The 17,649-nt window shown below is 39.3% G+C and overlaps 1 protein-coding gene across 2 annotated transcripts in view; it reads right to left on the bottom strand.

The window, feature by feature from the left end:
• Positions 1–661: 661 nt before the first annotated feature.
• Positions 662–17,649, bottom strand: part of rpgra (retinitis pigmentosa GTPase regulator a) — a 51,979-nt gene continuing 34,991 nt past the window's right edge. Inside the window, exons 6-10 of one of the 2 annotated variants that reach the window (XM_017706600.2) lie at positions 9,640–9,761; positions 9,088–9,267; positions 4,040–4,173; positions 1,818–1,939; positions 662–1,004 (exon numbers count right to left, since the gene is read on the bottom strand). In XM_017706600.2, the coding sequence (XP_017562089.1) occupies positions 827–1,004; positions 1,818–1,939; positions 4,040–4,173; positions 9,088–9,267; positions 9,640–9,761 (736 nt within the window). In that variant the 3' untranslated portion in view covers positions 662–826. The remainder of the gene's footprint in view (positions 1,005–1,817; positions 1,940–4,039; positions 4,174–9,087; positions 9,268–9,639; positions 9,762–17,649) is intronic. The other variant, XM_017706601.2, reaches the window with a different exon arrangement.

The following is a 17,649-nucleotide window of genomic DNA, read 5'->3' as shown; positions in this document are numbered from 1 at the left end:
GGGCCAAAACTGAACCACAATGCTGCACAACGTCAATTACTTCTGGCTCAACATGGGCTCTGCAACAAAGTACTAATGCTGTTAATTGGGATATACTTAAGTGGATATATGCACTGGAAGTATAATAAATAACTAAAATGTTAATGTTAAATATTGAATAACTATCTGAATAGTTGTTTCCCCTGACTGACTTGGCAAGCATTGTACAGTTCAATACTGGTTAAATTAATGCATATGATTGCACATGACTTTTAAATACAAATATTTTTGAAAGTAGTGCCTCTTGAAGTGACTCCATGTCATATGCATTCTTTCAGTGTTTGGTGTAGCTATACTTTTATTTAACATAATAACAATCATAAAGGAAATTTATATGAGAGCGTGTGTATGCAGTGCACTGATCAGTAATAGCAGTACATATTTGAACTGGAGATTTCAGGGTTGAATTCAGCATATTCAGAAGAAGAACCCAAGTAAACAAATGAAGTTTTGACTGGACTGCCAGAAGGTGGGCACACATTCTGACACATATTAACACTACAAACACACACACACACACACACACACACACACACACACACACACACACACACACACACATATATATATATATATATATATATATATATATATATATATATATATATATATATATATATATGTGAACACAAAATATAGTATAACACTTTAAAAATAGACAAGCACAAAATAAACTCACTCATGCACTCATATTTGTGTGTAGCAGCTCTGCCCTGTTTCTCCATGTAGCAATGGATGGAGGATTGCTTGAGTTTATATGTGTTTGTGTGTGAGCATGCATGTGTATCTAGCAGCTGTGTCCTGCCTCTTTCTGCAGGATGGCCTCTTCAGTGCGCAGGGGGAAGGTATCAATAGTACTGAAGATTTCTGCTGCGGTGATGGGGTATGTGTAACGCTGCTTGTCCACTCCCTGCTTATCCAGCAGCACCAGGTTAAATGAATTCTGGGACAGCTGCAGCAGCAGTCTGTTAAACACAGCACAGAGTAAAGTAACAGTCAGTGGTACAACAGATGTTCACTATGCATTCAGTAAGTGTCCATAGGTGGTCATATGCATGTGACTCTGGAAAGACAAAAATGTGTTAGAAAAAACTAACGGCTGATTTAAAGGCTTTGTCAGTTGCATATACTTAGGTATAATTTTGGTGGATTTGTACTTTCTTTTTTTGTTAAATGGTAACATTTTTAATTAGCACTTGCTGTAGATCATAGATTTTAGCTCCAAGTCTTATCAGTTTATTTTAGTCTGGAAAAATCACAAAAAGTTGTAGCTACTTTTATTTCTGCTTGGGTTTTCATTTCATTGAAATATCAGTACTTTTATTATATTGTTTTAGGCTATTCTATCTATTTAAAAAAAATGTCATCTATTCTTTCAGCAAAAGTATAGTGTTTTTTTAAAGCTGGCCACTGAGCTGGCACATTAAAAGGGTCTGAGTGGCATTCTTGACTGCTCAGAGACTGCATATAAGATTTACAATCAGATGTACTGGCACAGGGAATAAACACAATGAATGAGACTGTTTAACCTGGTTTAATCTGTATGAAACATGCTACCCAGAAATAAAAAAAAAACCCTAATACGTTACTTACTGTTAAATTTTAACATCACTGACCCAGTACGTATGATTCATGCTGTATAATCAAGATTTTGCTAAGAAACAATATTTCACATATATTTTACACTTAAGTGGTTTCTTGTTCGCACATGCAAAAACCCTGAATCTCTTAAGTTGCACACCTGTTCAGAAACACTGTGTTCTGAGGTTAATAAATACCTGAGTTGTAGGGCCAGTCCTGGGGGTATAAGTCGGTGTCTGATGCGCCCTATCTGAGCTGGATAAATCCCCACTAGCTCAACCACAGTCACATGTCTCAGGTCCAAACCACATTGTGAATGCTGAAAGACACATATATTAGCAATTTAATGTAACAAGTTAGTATTTCAGGCTCTTGCAAATTTGATCAGTTTTAAGCAGTCTAATTCAGCATACTGTTTCATTTTAACAGTAACCTAATAATATATATGTTTTTAAAGATGACTCAAAAAACAAGTTAATCCATGAATATTATGGCATCCTCTACAGGCACCGATGTCATAGGAAGCTCATACAAAGCCCCCCAGCTTTGGTATAATCTTCCAGTCAGTGTTCGGGACTCAGGCTTTAGGTTTAGGCTAAAAACCTACTTGTTTACTCAAGCCTTTGGTAATAGTTTTCAAAAGCGTGCACATCTAGGGATTCATGGACATAGAGTATTATGGTGTTCTGGACCAGTTTGACCACCATGGAGCTGTACCATGCTGTGCAAACTTCAGCTGTATGCCACCGACCCTCCTGCTGATACTGCTGCATGCTCCAGCTATTAAATTATAACCAACACTTCTCCTGCTTTTCCCCTTTTCCATCTCTTACACTTATACTAATGGTCAAAGCTTATTTTCTGCACATATTCTCTTCTGTTTTTGTTTGCTATCCAGCGTTGGCAAGAGGAGCAAGGGTTCCCCTTTTGAGTCTTGGTTCCTCCCAAAGTTTCTTACTTTTGCTCTTAGGGAGTTTTTCTTGCCACTGTTGCCATTGGCTTGCTCATGGGTGTAATATAAAAAAGTGCTATATTAATAAACTTTGACTTGACCTCAGGGGGAGTGATAAAGTTGTCTTTAGAGTGCTCCATACCTCTAGTTGAAAAGGACAATTATTGTAGCTGTTGGTACTGATATTGTTGGTGTTATTGTCACTGTAACTGTGTTTATTAGAGTAAATGTGTCTGAGGAGAGTGGGCTTTGTAGTGCAACTAGTGGTTAGAAATATATACCATCCTTGTGGTCATGTCCTCCTGCATTACCTCATCCCTGTGTTTTGTGTTGGGGTAGCATGGGCCGGGCATTTCAAGCCTCTGTTAAAGTCCCGGTTAAGAAATAAAAGAGTATTTGTTATCTGCAGCTTTTTCTGTGCTGACACTAATCTGGTTTCAGAAGTGATATGTGGCCACCAAGTTTGAAAAAAATCGAGAATGCTCATTAACAAATAAAAGGTAGGTGGCAAATTATGGAGGTACCAAGCACTATGCCTTTCCCTTTCTGGACCTGTCACACCAGCCGAGAGCAAGGTGGGTCTCTCCAGTCCAGTGCATCAATGCAGGGGATGCTCACAGAGCTGGTTTTGGGCTGACTGCAAGGGCCAGAAGAGAACAGTACTCCCACAGCTGCGTGTGCCAAGGAGATGCTGCTGTAAGAGCAGAAAGGACCGGGTCCGCTGCATACGAACATGTATAGCTGGCCGGAATGATGTGCTGGCTGGGACACCGTGTACCCCAGGGACTATGTCTGAGCTGAGCGGATCACCAGGACATCCAACACATTGAGGGTAGGGTTGTTGGGCAGCTATGGGCCACACTGCTGTGAGGAGCTCAGGGGCCCTGACAATTCCAGAGCGCACCATATTCTTTGAGCGCAACTATTGGTTAGATGTGTCTTCTGTATCATGCGACTTACAGTTTGATCATTTTACACAGGTAGGCGAAGGTGGTGTTAGGAGTCTTGCCCAAGCACTCTTATTGGTTTAGTGTAGGGTGTTTTCCCAGGTGGGGATTGAACCCCAGTCTACAGCGTAGAAGGCAGAGGTGTTACCCACTACACTAACCAACCACCCCTTTACCCCTTCCCTGTGTTTTGTGTTGAGGTAGCGCTGGGCTGGGCATTTTGTTTGCCCCTGTTAAGAAATGACAGTTAACAGTTCATAACAGCACTACTGCTGAGTCAAAAATTAAATGACATTAGGTAAACCTTAAAATGCCATTACAATTACTTTAAAGGAATGGCCCTAGGGGAGAAGTAATTTCATGTCCCATAGTACACACCAAATGACAGCAAAATAAAAATTATCATTCTTAATTTTTTCATACCCAATGAAACACCATGCCTAAACATTCTTTTTAAAAATTCCATTTCACCCCTTAGAAGAATTGAACATGTTATGCATAGAAAATTAAATGACATTACCTGTAAATTAGACATCTGAAACCTGTAGTAATGATTAGCAGCAGTGGGGGCAGAGATTATAAGAAGGCGCCGTTTCTCATAAAACTGGTCCAGTAGTTCAGCTGCAGATCTCACTCCAACATTTATGTTCATAGCTGTAATTGCAAACAGAAAAGGTTACAACATTGGTTACAGCAGGATGGTAGCCTATTGCTTGTAAGAAATGTAGGTTTATGTTTTTTGCATGATTGGTGTGCTTATTTGATTGTTATGATTTAAGCATATGAGGTATGCTGATGAGTTATTTTTGATCTGGGTGAGATTTCTAGGTATCTCTCCAATATGTGCAGCTGTGGCACTATTGTGAGTTGAGGCCTGGCTTTTGTGCATTCTGTCTCTCTCCTTTCATTCCTCTCAAGTAGTCTTGGTGTTAACAGAATTTAACCAAAAGCAGTAAGTACCTTAAATATCATGGCTTCTGCTAGTTGTTTTGTCTGCTCAGAGTGTGGCATGTTTAACCTCCTTTTCCACCTCTAGCGATAATGATAGTGGCTGTGTTTGTGCTAAGTGCCAGCTAGTTAGCTCTCTGGTGGAGAAGGTGGACCAGCTAGAGGTGCGCATTGGGGGGTTATTAAGGGATAGACAGCAAGATTCACTACTAGCAGCTCCGGGTGCCTTAGGGAGAGTTAGCACCCCCTCGACTCCGGCGTTAGAGCACTCATAGCGGGGTGAATGGGTGATGACTCAGTGGTCTAGCTGGAAAGCTAAGGCTAATGCTAACGCTGGGGCCAAAGCTAGCCCTAGCCCTAACACCACGCTCCTCCTATTTGTGTGTCGAACAGGTTTGCCCCGCTCAGTGAAGCACCCGCTGAGGAGCCTGTTAAAAGTGCCCTGGTTATAGGAGACTCGACTGTCTGACACGTGAAATTAACTACTCCTTTAGGGACACCAGCAGTAACAGTTAGCTGTTTATCGGGAGCCAGAGCGCCAGACAGTAGTGGCAACCTTAGACTGTTAGCTAATAAGAGATAGTCATTCATGTAGGGGCCAATGATATTCGTCTGCGGTAGTCTGAGATAACTAAGGGTAATATTAGAGAGGTGATTAAACAGGCCCAAACGATGTCCAATGCCGTAATTTGCTCTGGCCCCATCCCAATGCATCGCGGCGCTGAAGCCTAAAAGAATTTAGTGATTTCACTGCAAACCTAGCTGTGTGCAATGATAAAGTAATAATTGTACAAGATTTTAATATCCACTTTGAGAAGGCAGATGGCCCACTAAAAAAGGCATTTACCTCAAATTCTCAATTCTCTGTTGGTATTACCCAAAATGTAACAGGGCCTACACACTACACAGTCACATGTTAGATTTAGTTTTGACACTAGGTCTTAACATAGACAGGCTTAATATCGTACCGCAAACCTCAGCAATCTCTGACCATTATTTAATTTCATATGAGCTACGTCTTAGCCATAATATATGTACATCCCCTCGCTATTCTACAAAGCGCTCAGTAAAATCTTTTACCGCCCTACAATTCATAGAAAACCTTTGAGAACTACATGATCACATACATCAACTGAATTGCTTACTAATGTGCTGAATTGTTAAAACTATTATACTGGGAATAAGTAAGGAATCATTTTTGATTGTTATGTTTTCACAGCTGCTATTGATGGACTGCAGGGCTTGACAAAAAATGATTTTATCTGCATAAATTTCAGCTTTTTAATCTTTATTCTTTTTATTTTCTACAAAGGTAGCTATAGGAAAATATCACTGTGCTGTGCCACTGTGCACACTTGAGTCTTAAAGGGAATGAGAGGAGATGATCTGAATGGATACTGTTGCAGCATGCTTGAGTACAGCTGTTGGTAATGTATTCATTGTAACCTTGCCTATATTTTGCAACTGCAGCACTTTGTACCAGGTTAGCGTTTGCACCAATGGTCATGAAATTACCAAAATGTATTTTGTACACCAGAAATGATCACAAGTTGCTTCATGAGCTGCATGAGGGCAAATCAAGTCTTGAGTCTAGAGATAGTTTATTCTTACCTCTTCTTACCTGCAGCCATTTCATTGCACAACAGAACAACCTTCAGTCAAAAGGACAGAACTGAAGAGTTATACAAAAGGTAATGCACTGCTTGAAGGAAAGAAGCAAAACAACTTGAAATGGTTGATTAACCTGCAGTGTATATAGCAAGTATGCTAGTTAGCAAGCATAACACCTGATCCAGCTGAAGTTTTAGTAATTGCACTAACACGCTTGCGATCCAAATTCCATGCCAATCATATGAAGGAGTTTTGTCACTTTCTGCATTTACTGCATATAGCACTTCATTTTGTCCATCAGACTGAAACATTTTCTATAATGAAAGACTATTTGTGGCCATATCAAATCTGTTGGCTCAGCCAGCTGCGGGGGGAACAGCAGTGCAGTAATGGCAGACCTTAGCAAAACCACACATAAGGTTGGAAACAAAAGTTTTTATTTGCTGCATTAAAGTTGGTGGTCTGAAATTAATCAGCTTTTAATCAGAAATCAGTCTAAGTCTCAAGTCCTAGTTGAGAGTGAGTTAGGGGCAAGGGCTATTTAGTCAACACTACCCTGAATGTTAATGTTAGATGATGATGAAATACACCGCTGTAAACAAGTATTTGCCCCTCAGCCAACTTCTTCTATTTTTGCCAGTTTGTCATATTTAAATATTTTGAAATCATCCAACTAATATTAATATAACATAAAGGCAAAACAAGTAAACAAACAAAAAAGAAACTGCCACCTAACACTAACAGGTGGTTCTGCCACCCTTGGTAGTAACAAATACAAACATCTGCAATAACTTGTATTTAATCTTTTACAATGCTGTGGAGGAATTCTGGCCTGCTCTTCTTTGCAGAATTGGTTTAATTTGGCTACACTGGAGGGTTTTTGAGCATGAACTGCCTGTTTAAGGTCTTGCCACAGCATCTTAATTGGAAGTCAGGACTTTGACTGGGCCAAATCAAAACCTTCATTTTGTTTCTTTTGAGCCATTTAGAGATGGACTTGCTTGTGTGCTTTAGATCATTGTCCTGTTGCATAACCTAACTTTGGACAGATATTCTCCTTCAGGATTTCCTGACAGAGAGCAGAATTCATGGTTTCATCAATTATGACAAGTTGTCCAGAAGCAATGCAGCCCTAGACCATCACCCTACCACCATGTCTGACTGTTGGTAGGAGGTTCTTAAGGTGGAATGCAAAGCCCCGAATGTAATGGAAACCATGTCTTCAAAAAATTTCCACCTTTGACTCATCAGTCCACAGAATATTATTCCAAATGTCTTAGGGATCATCTAGATGCTTTTTGGCAAATGCAAAATGAGCTTTTTTGTTCTTTTAGGTCAACAGTGGTTTGCACCTTGCAACTCTTCTATGGAGGCAAATGAGGCCTGCAGTTTTTTAGAGCTCCTTAATGAGTCATCGACACACTCTTGGTGAAATTTTTAGGCCGGCCACTCCTGCAAAACTTCACCATTGCTTTTTCGAAATGAAATTTACCAAAATGTTTCTTTTTTTTCTTTGAATGAAATCATGGTTTAAAAACAGCATTTTGTGTTTAGGATTATTTTTATCTTATATTAAATGTAGTTTGATGATCTGAAACATTCAAGTGTGACAAATTCGCAAAAAACAAGAAATTGGGACTGGGTACACACTTTTTCACAGCACTGTAGCTTGTGTATATGCACAGATCCTTTTCTTTGAAAATGCATGCATTTGCAGATATTAATGACCATTATAAGAATGGAGGTTTATTTGTTTCATCTTGTTTGGCTGAGGTATGTGTGTATGAAATGTTCACATCTACAACCCCAATTCCAATGAAGTTGGGACATTGTGTAAAACATAAATTAAAAACAGAATACAATGATTTGTAAATCCTTTTCAATCTATATTCAATTGAATACACTACAAAGACAAGATATTTAATGTTCAAACGGATAAACTTTATTGTTTTTTGCAAATATTCACATAACATTTGCATGTTCTCCCCGTGTCTGCATGGGTTTCCTCCGGGTTCTCTGGTTTCCTCCTACAGTCCAAAGACATGCAGTCAGGCCAATTGGACATGCTAAATTGCCCCTGGGTGTGAGTGTGTGAGTGACTGTCTGTGTCTGTCTGTCTGCCCTGTGATGGACTGGCGACCTGTCCAGGGTGTATCCTGCCTTCCGCCCGAAGACTGCTGGGATAGCCTCCAGCACCCCCCCACGACCCTGACGGAGAAGCGGCTTAGAAAATGGATGGATGGATGGATGGCTGGATGTCGTGTCCTCCGGGCCAAAGAGGAAAAGGACTGTCCGGATTATTATCAGCGTAAAGATCAAAAACCAGCATCTCTGATGGTATGGAGGTGTGTTAGTACCCATGGCATGGGTGACTTGCACATCTGTGAAGGCACCATTAATGCTGAGGGGTACATACAGGTTTTGGAGCAACATATGCTGCCATCCAAGCAACGTCTTTTTCAGGAACGTCCCTGCTTATTTCAGCAAGACAATGCCAAGCCACATTCTGCACGTGTTACAACAGCGTGGCTTCATAGCAAAAGAGTGTGGATACTAGACTCACCTGCCTGCAGTCCAGACCTGTCTCCCATTGAAAATGTGTGGCACATTATGAAGCGCAAAATACGACAACAGAGACCCCGGACTGTTGAGCAACTGAAGTTGTACATCAAGCAAGAATGGGAAAAAATTCCACCTGCAAAGCTTAAACAATTAGTGTCCTCAGTTCCCAAATGCTTATTGAGTGTTGTTAAAATGAAAGGTGATGTAACACAGTGGTAAACATGCCCCTGTCCCAACTTCTTTGGAATGTGTTGCAGGCATCAAATTCAAAATGAGTGAATATTTGCAAAAAACAATAAAGTTTATCCGTTTGAACATTAAATATCTTGTCTCTATGGTGTATTCAACTGAATATAGGTTGAAAAGTATTTACAAATCATCGTATTCTGTTTTTATTTATGTTTTACACAACGTCCCAACATTCGAATTGGGGTTGTATATACGTACCTGCACAGCTGGTCTCGATACCGGACCATTCCATGTTGAACTGGCAAACTCGTGCAGCACTGCCTCTCAACTCATAACCTCCCAGACAGCGGAAATTGCATGTGGCCCCATAGTTATCCCCAGCACTGTCACACTTCATCCAGCCATTTTCAGGAACTGACAGTGGGGTACAACGGCGCACTGTAATATGTATATACACACACACAAACACACACACAAATATGAGCTAGCTATTGCGAAACTGTACATTTCAGTACGTTTGTGTACCAGAATGACAATTAAACATTAACATGTATAATTAAATAAATGTTTCTTGGCATTTTTAACACTGTTTTTCAACACCACTAACTAAACAGAGAGGATATAAATATCACCCATCGGTTTTCCTGCCATTTTTAGAATTGTGACTTGCGTTGCAATGTGGTTATATTTTGCATTATTGCAGATGTTAACATTTGTTTTATAAGGTTCATGGATCAAATGTGACAAAAATCTACTATCCTATATTTATGTGTATGGAAGGGTTTTTTTATGTGTATGTGTATGATTCACCTCTCACTCTGATGTTGAATCTACAGGTAGCTTTATTTCCAGCCCGGTCAAAAACAGTGTATGATTGTTTATGATTTCCTTCTGGAAAATGTGTGCCTGGAGGCTTCCCCTTTAGAATCACACTGTAAACCAGAGATTGTTACATGGCACATATTTAAAAAGCATCAAGCATCTCAATACATGCAAGTTGTATAAACTGACAAGCCACATTAAGTACACCTGTTTGTATCTACACTCGTTGTCCATTTTATCAGCTCCACTTACTAGGTGCACTTTGTAGTTCTATGATTACAGACTGTAGTCCTTCTGTTAGGGAGGTATTGTTTGGATGGTGGATTATTCTTAGTACTGCATCGACACTGCCGTGGTGGTGGAGGCATGTTAGTGTATATTGCACTGGTACTTGTGCTGCTAGTGTTTATAAACACTGTGTCCATGAGGGATATGCACATGCGCAAACTGAATGCAATAGCTTGTGGCTAATTTTTAGCTATAATTCCCTTCTTTATAAATCTCAGAATTCTCTGTAAATATACTTAGAAACATTTTGAGATGTAAAGGTTTGACCCAAAATGTCAAAAACCATGTGGCAGATTTTCTGATTCCTTGGATTGTCCAAGAGCAAAAATTGCAAACCACAAAATAAACGCAATCTCTTAGGTAGTCTTTTTTGTGTAAAATCCCTCCAGTCAGTGTGAAAGTTAATGGCAGCCCCAGATATTATGTCTTTCCATTACTAACCTAAAACTAAGATGCTAAAACTAATAAGCTCTGCTTATGAATAATCAAACAAATTCATCATCCTATTAAAAGAAAGAAGATACGATTACAACTATTACACGATTCAGTCGACTAAAATTGATGACCAAATTAGTTGGCAACTAATTTATTAGTCGATTAGGTGGTTAGATGCTTTTTACGCTTTACTCTGAAAAAAAAGGTTGTCAGTCGTGCTTTTGTAAAGCTGACCTTAGCTGGCTATGGGAACACACTCTCCATGTCGGAGCATCTTAATAAGAAACACATTGGCTCACTAGATGAAGAAGATTAATTTCGGTAAGACAGTTGTGCTATCTAGCTAGTTAGCTAACGTTAATGTTAAAAACTGTCCTACTTCATGTTATAAGCTGTTACATTCTCTATCCATTTGCCAGTGCTTGTCGAATCTGCATACAACTCACGTTTATAGCTGAGCGTTGCTCATAGATAAATATAAAGCGAGACCGTGTGTTTATTGTTTATGTGCAAATATGATTTTGTGGTTGGTGAAACGCAGAGAACCTGTTGGTATGATTAAGGGAATGCTAAATATTAAATTTTGACAGGAAAAATATATGGTTGTTTTTTAACAGCAGGAAAGTTCATTAAAACAGTGAAGGTATTCATCTTTATCTTCACTGTTAGTTAGCAAATGCATAAACAACCTCACGCTAAATTTGAAAGCTAGGTTTTTTGGGAATTGACCAATTCATAATAAAATAATCAAATATTTGTTTCAATAATTGACGGATCAAAATAGTCATTTTTTGCAGCTCTACTGGACTATTTAAAACACAAGTGTGTACAAATTGCATTCTTACCAAAATAACACATCCATGACAAGGAGCAACAGAAAGTACAATGAAACTGGGTAGGAAAAATTATATATTCATCTTATCACACTAAAAGCAGAGGGGTCATCCTACTCCTACATAATTTGCTGATTATATTTGAGGAGACTATAAAAGATCCAGCCAGACATTTTGTTTTGGTTATGGGAACATTACATAATGAACCCTCAATATTGGCTAATGTCTATGCTACCAATGTTTCTGATGTCAACTTTTTCATGTAAGTATATAACAAGTTAAGGAACTGGTCTCACAACAATGTTAGCAACCTCAGTCACAATCTTGTTGATTTCCCATCAACTGACTAAAGATCCTCAGTTTATCTGTTAAATTACAAATGAACTAATTTGTCTGTCAACAATGCAGAATCCACTGATACCTCTCTGATATGAGAAACTTTAATATGGCATATGCTAGAGGGTTAGTAATCTCTTTCGCCTCCCAAAAAAGAGAGGAGGTAATTTGGCACAGATCAACCTTGAAAAGGGAACTAGCTAAATTAGAGAATTATTTAATAAAGGCTTCAGCCTCAGCCTTTTTATCTTAGACATACTTACTATTAAAGCCCTTTCATTATTAAATTAAAGCCCTCCCCAGTGACAAAAACCCAGGTCTTGATGGGTTCAATGTAGAGTTTTATAAAACATTATTAGACATATTTAAAACCCTAATGCTCCATATATACCCAAACCTTCCCTAAGATTATCTAATATAACACTCGTCTTGAAAAAGGACAAAAATCCAGCTTGATATCAACCTATTTACCGTAATACTTTATTAAATGGATCCAGATATTATATAAGAACCCTGTTCCTAATGGGCAGCATTCGGACTTGATCAGCTTTGGTAGAGGCACCAAGCAGAGTTGCCCACTGGCACCTCTAATCTTCAGTATTGTTATTGAACAATTAGCTGAAGCAATCAGAATATCAAGACCCTGATATTCATTGCATTTCAGTTTATGGATCTAACCATTGCTTATCATTCTATGCTGACAATGTAATATGATTCATTACTTAACTAAACACTTCCTTGCCTTGATTGATTGAACTAATTACAATTTTTGGCTTTTCAGGTTATAAGATCAAGTTCTCCAAATCTGCAGCAATGCCTGCTAGAGTAGGTCAGAACAATCCAATGAACCTGCTGCCATTCAACCTGGAGCCCCACTGGCATATATATACACTGCTCAAAAAAATAAAGGGAACACTTAAACAACACAATATAACTCCAAGTAAATCAAACTTCTGTGAAATCAAACTGTCCACTTAGGAAGCAACACTGATTGACAATCAATTTCACAGCTGTTGTGCAAATGGAATAGACAATAGGTGGAACTTATTGGCAATTAGCAAGACACACTCAATAAAGGAGTGGTTCTGCAGGTGGGGACCACAGACCACTTCTCAGTACCTATGCTTTCTGGCTGATGTTTTGGTCACTTTTGAATGTTGGTGGTGCTTTCACACTTGTGGTATCATGAGACGAACTCTACAACCCACACAAGTGGCTCAGGTAGTGCAGCTCATCCAGGATGACACATCAATACGAGCTGTGGCAAGAAGGTTTGCTGTGTCTGTCAGCGTAGCATCCTGAGGCTGGAGGCGCTACCAGGAGACAGGCCAGTACACCAGGAGACGTGGAGGAGGCCGTAGGAGGGCTACAACCCAGCAGCAGGACTGCTACCTCTGCCTTTGTGCAAGGAGGAACAGGAGGAGCACTGCCAGAGCCCTGCAAAATGACCTCCAGCAGGCCACAAATGTGCATGTGGCTGCACAAACGGTTAGAAACCGACTCCATGAGGATGGTATGAGGGCCCAATGTCCACAGATGGGGGTTGTGCTCACAGCCCAACACCGTGCAGGACGCTTGGCATTTGCCAGAGAACACCAGGATTGGCAAATTCGCCACTGGCGCCCTGTGCTCTTCACAGATGAAAGCAGGTTCACACTGAGCACATGTGACAGACATGACAGAGTCTGGAGACGCTGTGGAGAGCGATCTGCTGCCTGCAACATCCTTTAGCATGACCGGTTTGGCAGTGGGTCAGTAATGGTGTGGGGTGGATTTCTTTGGAGGGCCGCACAGCCCTCCATGTGCTTGCCAGAGGTAGCCTGACTGCCATCAGGTACCGAGATGAGATCCTCAGACCCCTTGTGAGACCATATGCTGGTGCAGTTGGCCCTGGGTTCCTCCTAATGCAGGACAATGCTAGACCTCATGTGGCTGGAGTGTGTCAGCAGTCCCTACAAGATGAAGGCATTGAAGCTATGGACTGGCCCGCCCGTTCCCCAGACCTGAATCCGATTGAGCACATCTGGGACATCATGTCTCGCTCCATCCACCAACACCACGTTGCACCACAGCCTGTCCAGGAGTTGGCGGATGCTTTAGTCCAAGTCTGGGAGGAGATCCCTCAGGTGACCATCCGCCACCTCATCAGGAGCATGCCCAGGCGTTGTAGGGAGGTCATACAGGCACGTGGAGGCCACACACAATACTGAGCCTCATTTTGACTTGTTTTAAGGACATTACATCAAAGTTGGATCAGCCTGTAGTGTGTTTTTCCACTTTAATTTTGTGTGTGACTCCAAATCCAGGCCTCCATTGGTTAATAAATTTGATTTCCATTGATGATTTTTGTGTGATTTTGTTGTCAGCACATTCAACCTCGTACAGAACAAAGTATTCAATGAGAATATTTCATTCATTCAGATCTAGGATGTGTTATTTGAGTGTTCCCTTTATTTTTTTGAGCAGTGTGTGTGTGTGTGTGTGTGTGTGTGTATGTATGTATGTATATATATATATATATATATATATATATATATATATATATATATATATATATATATATATATATAATCACCTTGTCTAGACAGCTTTATTTGCAACGCTGGACATGTCTTCCCTGATATTTATTAGGTAGAGTGAGCATAGTTAAAATGTGCATCTTGCCTGGGGATATGGCAACTCCTATCAGGCTCAAGCGGATTCGGTTTTCCTAACATGCAGCTCTACAATTGGGCAGCTCACTTCATTTTCATTAAACAGTGGTTTACCAAATATGTACAGTGTCTATGGTTTGATATACAGTGGTGTGAAATGATTTCTTATTCTTTTGCATGTTTGTCACACTAATGTTTTAGATCATCAAACAAATTTAAATATTAGACAAAGATAACACAAGTAAACACAAAATGCAGTTTATAAATGAAGGTCTTTATTATTAAGAGAAAAGGGGAAATCCAAACCTACAGGGCCCTGTGTGGAAAAAGTGATTGCCCCCCGTTAAAACATAAATTAACTGTGGTTTATTACATGTTTGGAAAGCTGAGTTCAATTTCCCTAGCCACACCCAGGCCTGATTACTGCCACATCTGTTCTCAATCAAGAAATCACTTAAATAGGACCTGCGTGACAAAGTGAAATAGATCAAAAGATCCTCAAAAGCTAGACATCATGCTGCGATCCAAAGAAACTCAGGAACAAATGAGTAACTGAGATCTATCAGTCTGGAAAAGGTTATCAAGCCATTTATTAAACTTTGGGACTCCAGCAAACCACAGTGAGAGTCATTATCCACCACAAATGGTGAAAAACATGGAACAGTGGTGAACCTTCCCAGGAGTGGCCAGCCGACCAAAATTACCCCAAAAGTACACTGATGATTCATCCAAGAGGTCACAAAAGACCCCACAACAACATCCAAAGAACTACAGGCCTCACTTGCCTCAGTTAAGGCCAGTATTCATGACACCATAAGAAAGAGACTGGGCAAACATGGCCTGCATGGCAGAGTTCCAAGACAACACACACCAGCAAGTCCACCTCTGAATGGCTTAAGAAAAACAAAATTGAGACTTTGGAGTGCCCTAGTCAAAGTTCTGACCTGAATCCAATTGAGATGCTGTGGCATGACTTTAAAAAGGCGGTTCATGCTCGGAAACCAATGTGGCTGCAAAGATGAGTGAGCCAAAATTCCTCCACAGTGCTGTAAAAGACTCATTGCCAGTTATTGCAAAAGCTTGATTGCAGTTGTTGTTGCTAAGGGTGGCCCAACCAGTTACTTACCTATTTCGCTTAGAAAGGAAAAAGTGGTGGAGATGCACTGCGGAAAATAAATTATTATTTAATACCAAGACAAAAAGATACTTTAAAAATGACAACCTTAGAAAATATTTGCCTCGATAACTGGCAATCCAGAAATTGGTCCTGGTATCACTGGTTCAAACAATAGGTATACAGGGAAATGTTATCTATAGTTGAACTCTAGCGTGGAGATCATCTTATGTCTTTTGCCACACTTAAAGAAGAATCAAAAATCCCTCAACATGACTTTTTCCAGTACCTCCAAATTAGGAGTTAATTCAATTATACCCCAGGATAGCTTAAATAAAATATAAAATCCCATAAGCTCTCAGATCTTAAACTCTTCATCTCTGAATGTTATAACACATTAAACAAGCGAAATCCATTAAACACTAGGTCTAGTAGAATCGTGTGGGAAATGGACCTTAACATTGTGATATCTGATGGCAAGTGAAAAGAAATTCTTGCCCATATTCACTTTAGTCTTAGTTCCAGCCAGTACACAGAAAGACAGTTTAAGATTGTCCATAGGCAGCTTATCACGCCTGAGAAATTGAAAAAGCTGACCCCAACTAGATCAGATTTATGTATTGAATGTCAAACAAACAAGGGCACACTCTTGCATTATGTAGACACATATATTATTAAGTTCTGGAAGGGATGAACTTAGAAATGTTTTTCTGGCCCCTCGACCCCTTAGTCCTAATTCTAGTAGTGTAATTTAGTGAATTCTCTGCTGATCAAGATTCACTGATCAAGACTGACTGATAACAGTGTTCCTCACCACTGTGAGAAAAGGCATCTTGGTCAACTGGACTTCGTCTACACAATCTAGCATATATAAAACGATATAAAATATCCTCATATCTACTCAGACCTACATATGCATAGAAATGCATATCTCCATATGTACAGATATATCTCTTTAGCACCTTTCACATATATCCTGTCTTTTGTATTTTTATTTTATTTGCCCTTAAAAAAAATATTTATCTGGTTTGTATGTTTGTCTGGTCTGTTCACTCATCAAGTTCCTTATGTGCTTAACATTTTTTGAAAAATAACAGGATTATGGTTCTCATTTTCATTTAAATTTGTTGCTGCACAGTTTTTGTCAGTCACTCTTTAGTCCTTCATAAGCGGCCACAGGATGCTACCAACAGGACGCTGCTGGATTAATCATTCGGTCCTCACTATTGTGGAACAGGGTGAAAGGGGGCTAGTTCACCATGGCAAATGGAGCTGATAAAATGGACAAAGAGTGTAAAAATAAGGATGTGTACTTAATAAAGTGACCGGTCAGCGTATGTCCATATATATTGCAATATGTTAGTTAATTAGAAAGTCAGATATGTGACTCCAGCTCAATGGATTTGAAATTAAATATGGTTATGATGTTAAAGTGTACTGTGTCCGTCAGGTTACAGTCTGATAAAATGTAAGGTGAACCCAGCAAAAGAAAGACACATTGGGTAAATAGTCTCAGAAAAAGGGACCAACACAAAAAAGTGATATATTCATGTCTATTGTATTTTTGTGAAGTGACATAACTACTTAATGTAAACGTAAAACTGTATTGAAAGTAAATATTTATTTAGTTATTATGGACCCTGCAGTTAGATACTGTTTTTTCAGATAAAGTGTGGCAATGCTTCAAGTTTATTTGAAATATATTTGCTGTAGCTCATAGGCTATTGATAGTTGCTTATATAGTGTCAATGAAATACTACAAGCTTAACACCAGAATGTATTTCAGGATATTTCTGTTCAATATTTGTTTTATAAGTTTTTTGTGAGCATCAAAAAGTTATAAATACTGTAATTATTAATTTATGGTCATTTCTGCCTAGGTTTTGAGCCTCAATTTATTTTTATATACAAGTCATTCTGAATGTTAATTATAGTGTAACTTCTAAGTGTTTTGCAGATTTCTCAAACATTAATCTTCAACATTCTGGAGACTTTTTTCATAGCATCCTACTACAAACCCAATTCCAAAAAAGTTGGGACAGTATGTGAAACAGAAAGCAGTGATTAGTAAATTCTGACCTGTATTAAAGTGGAATTGCTATAAAATACAATCTTTTCTGATTTACTTTATGACCTTATTATTAAGTTTCTAACTTAACATGATTAAGTTGCTTTGTTATTTACCTCTGTGTTACATCACCTTTCTTTTTAACAGCATTTAGTAATCATTTGGGGACTGAAGACCCAAACTGATCCAGTTTTGAAAGTGGAATTTTTTTCCATTGTTCTGCTGTACTAGTCTTCAGCTGTGCAACGAGACATCTGACAAGATGCGCAT

The sequence above is a fragment of the Pygocentrus nattereri genome, chromosome 6 (assembly GCF_015220715.1).
Source record: "Pygocentrus nattereri isolate fPygNat1 chromosome 6, fPygNat1.pri, whole genome shotgun sequence".
NCBI classification, from domain to species: domain Eukaryota; kingdom Metazoa; phylum Chordata; class Actinopteri; order Characiformes; family Serrasalmidae; genus Pygocentrus; species Pygocentrus nattereri.
This window is presented reverse-complemented; position numbering and strand designations above follow the sequence as displayed.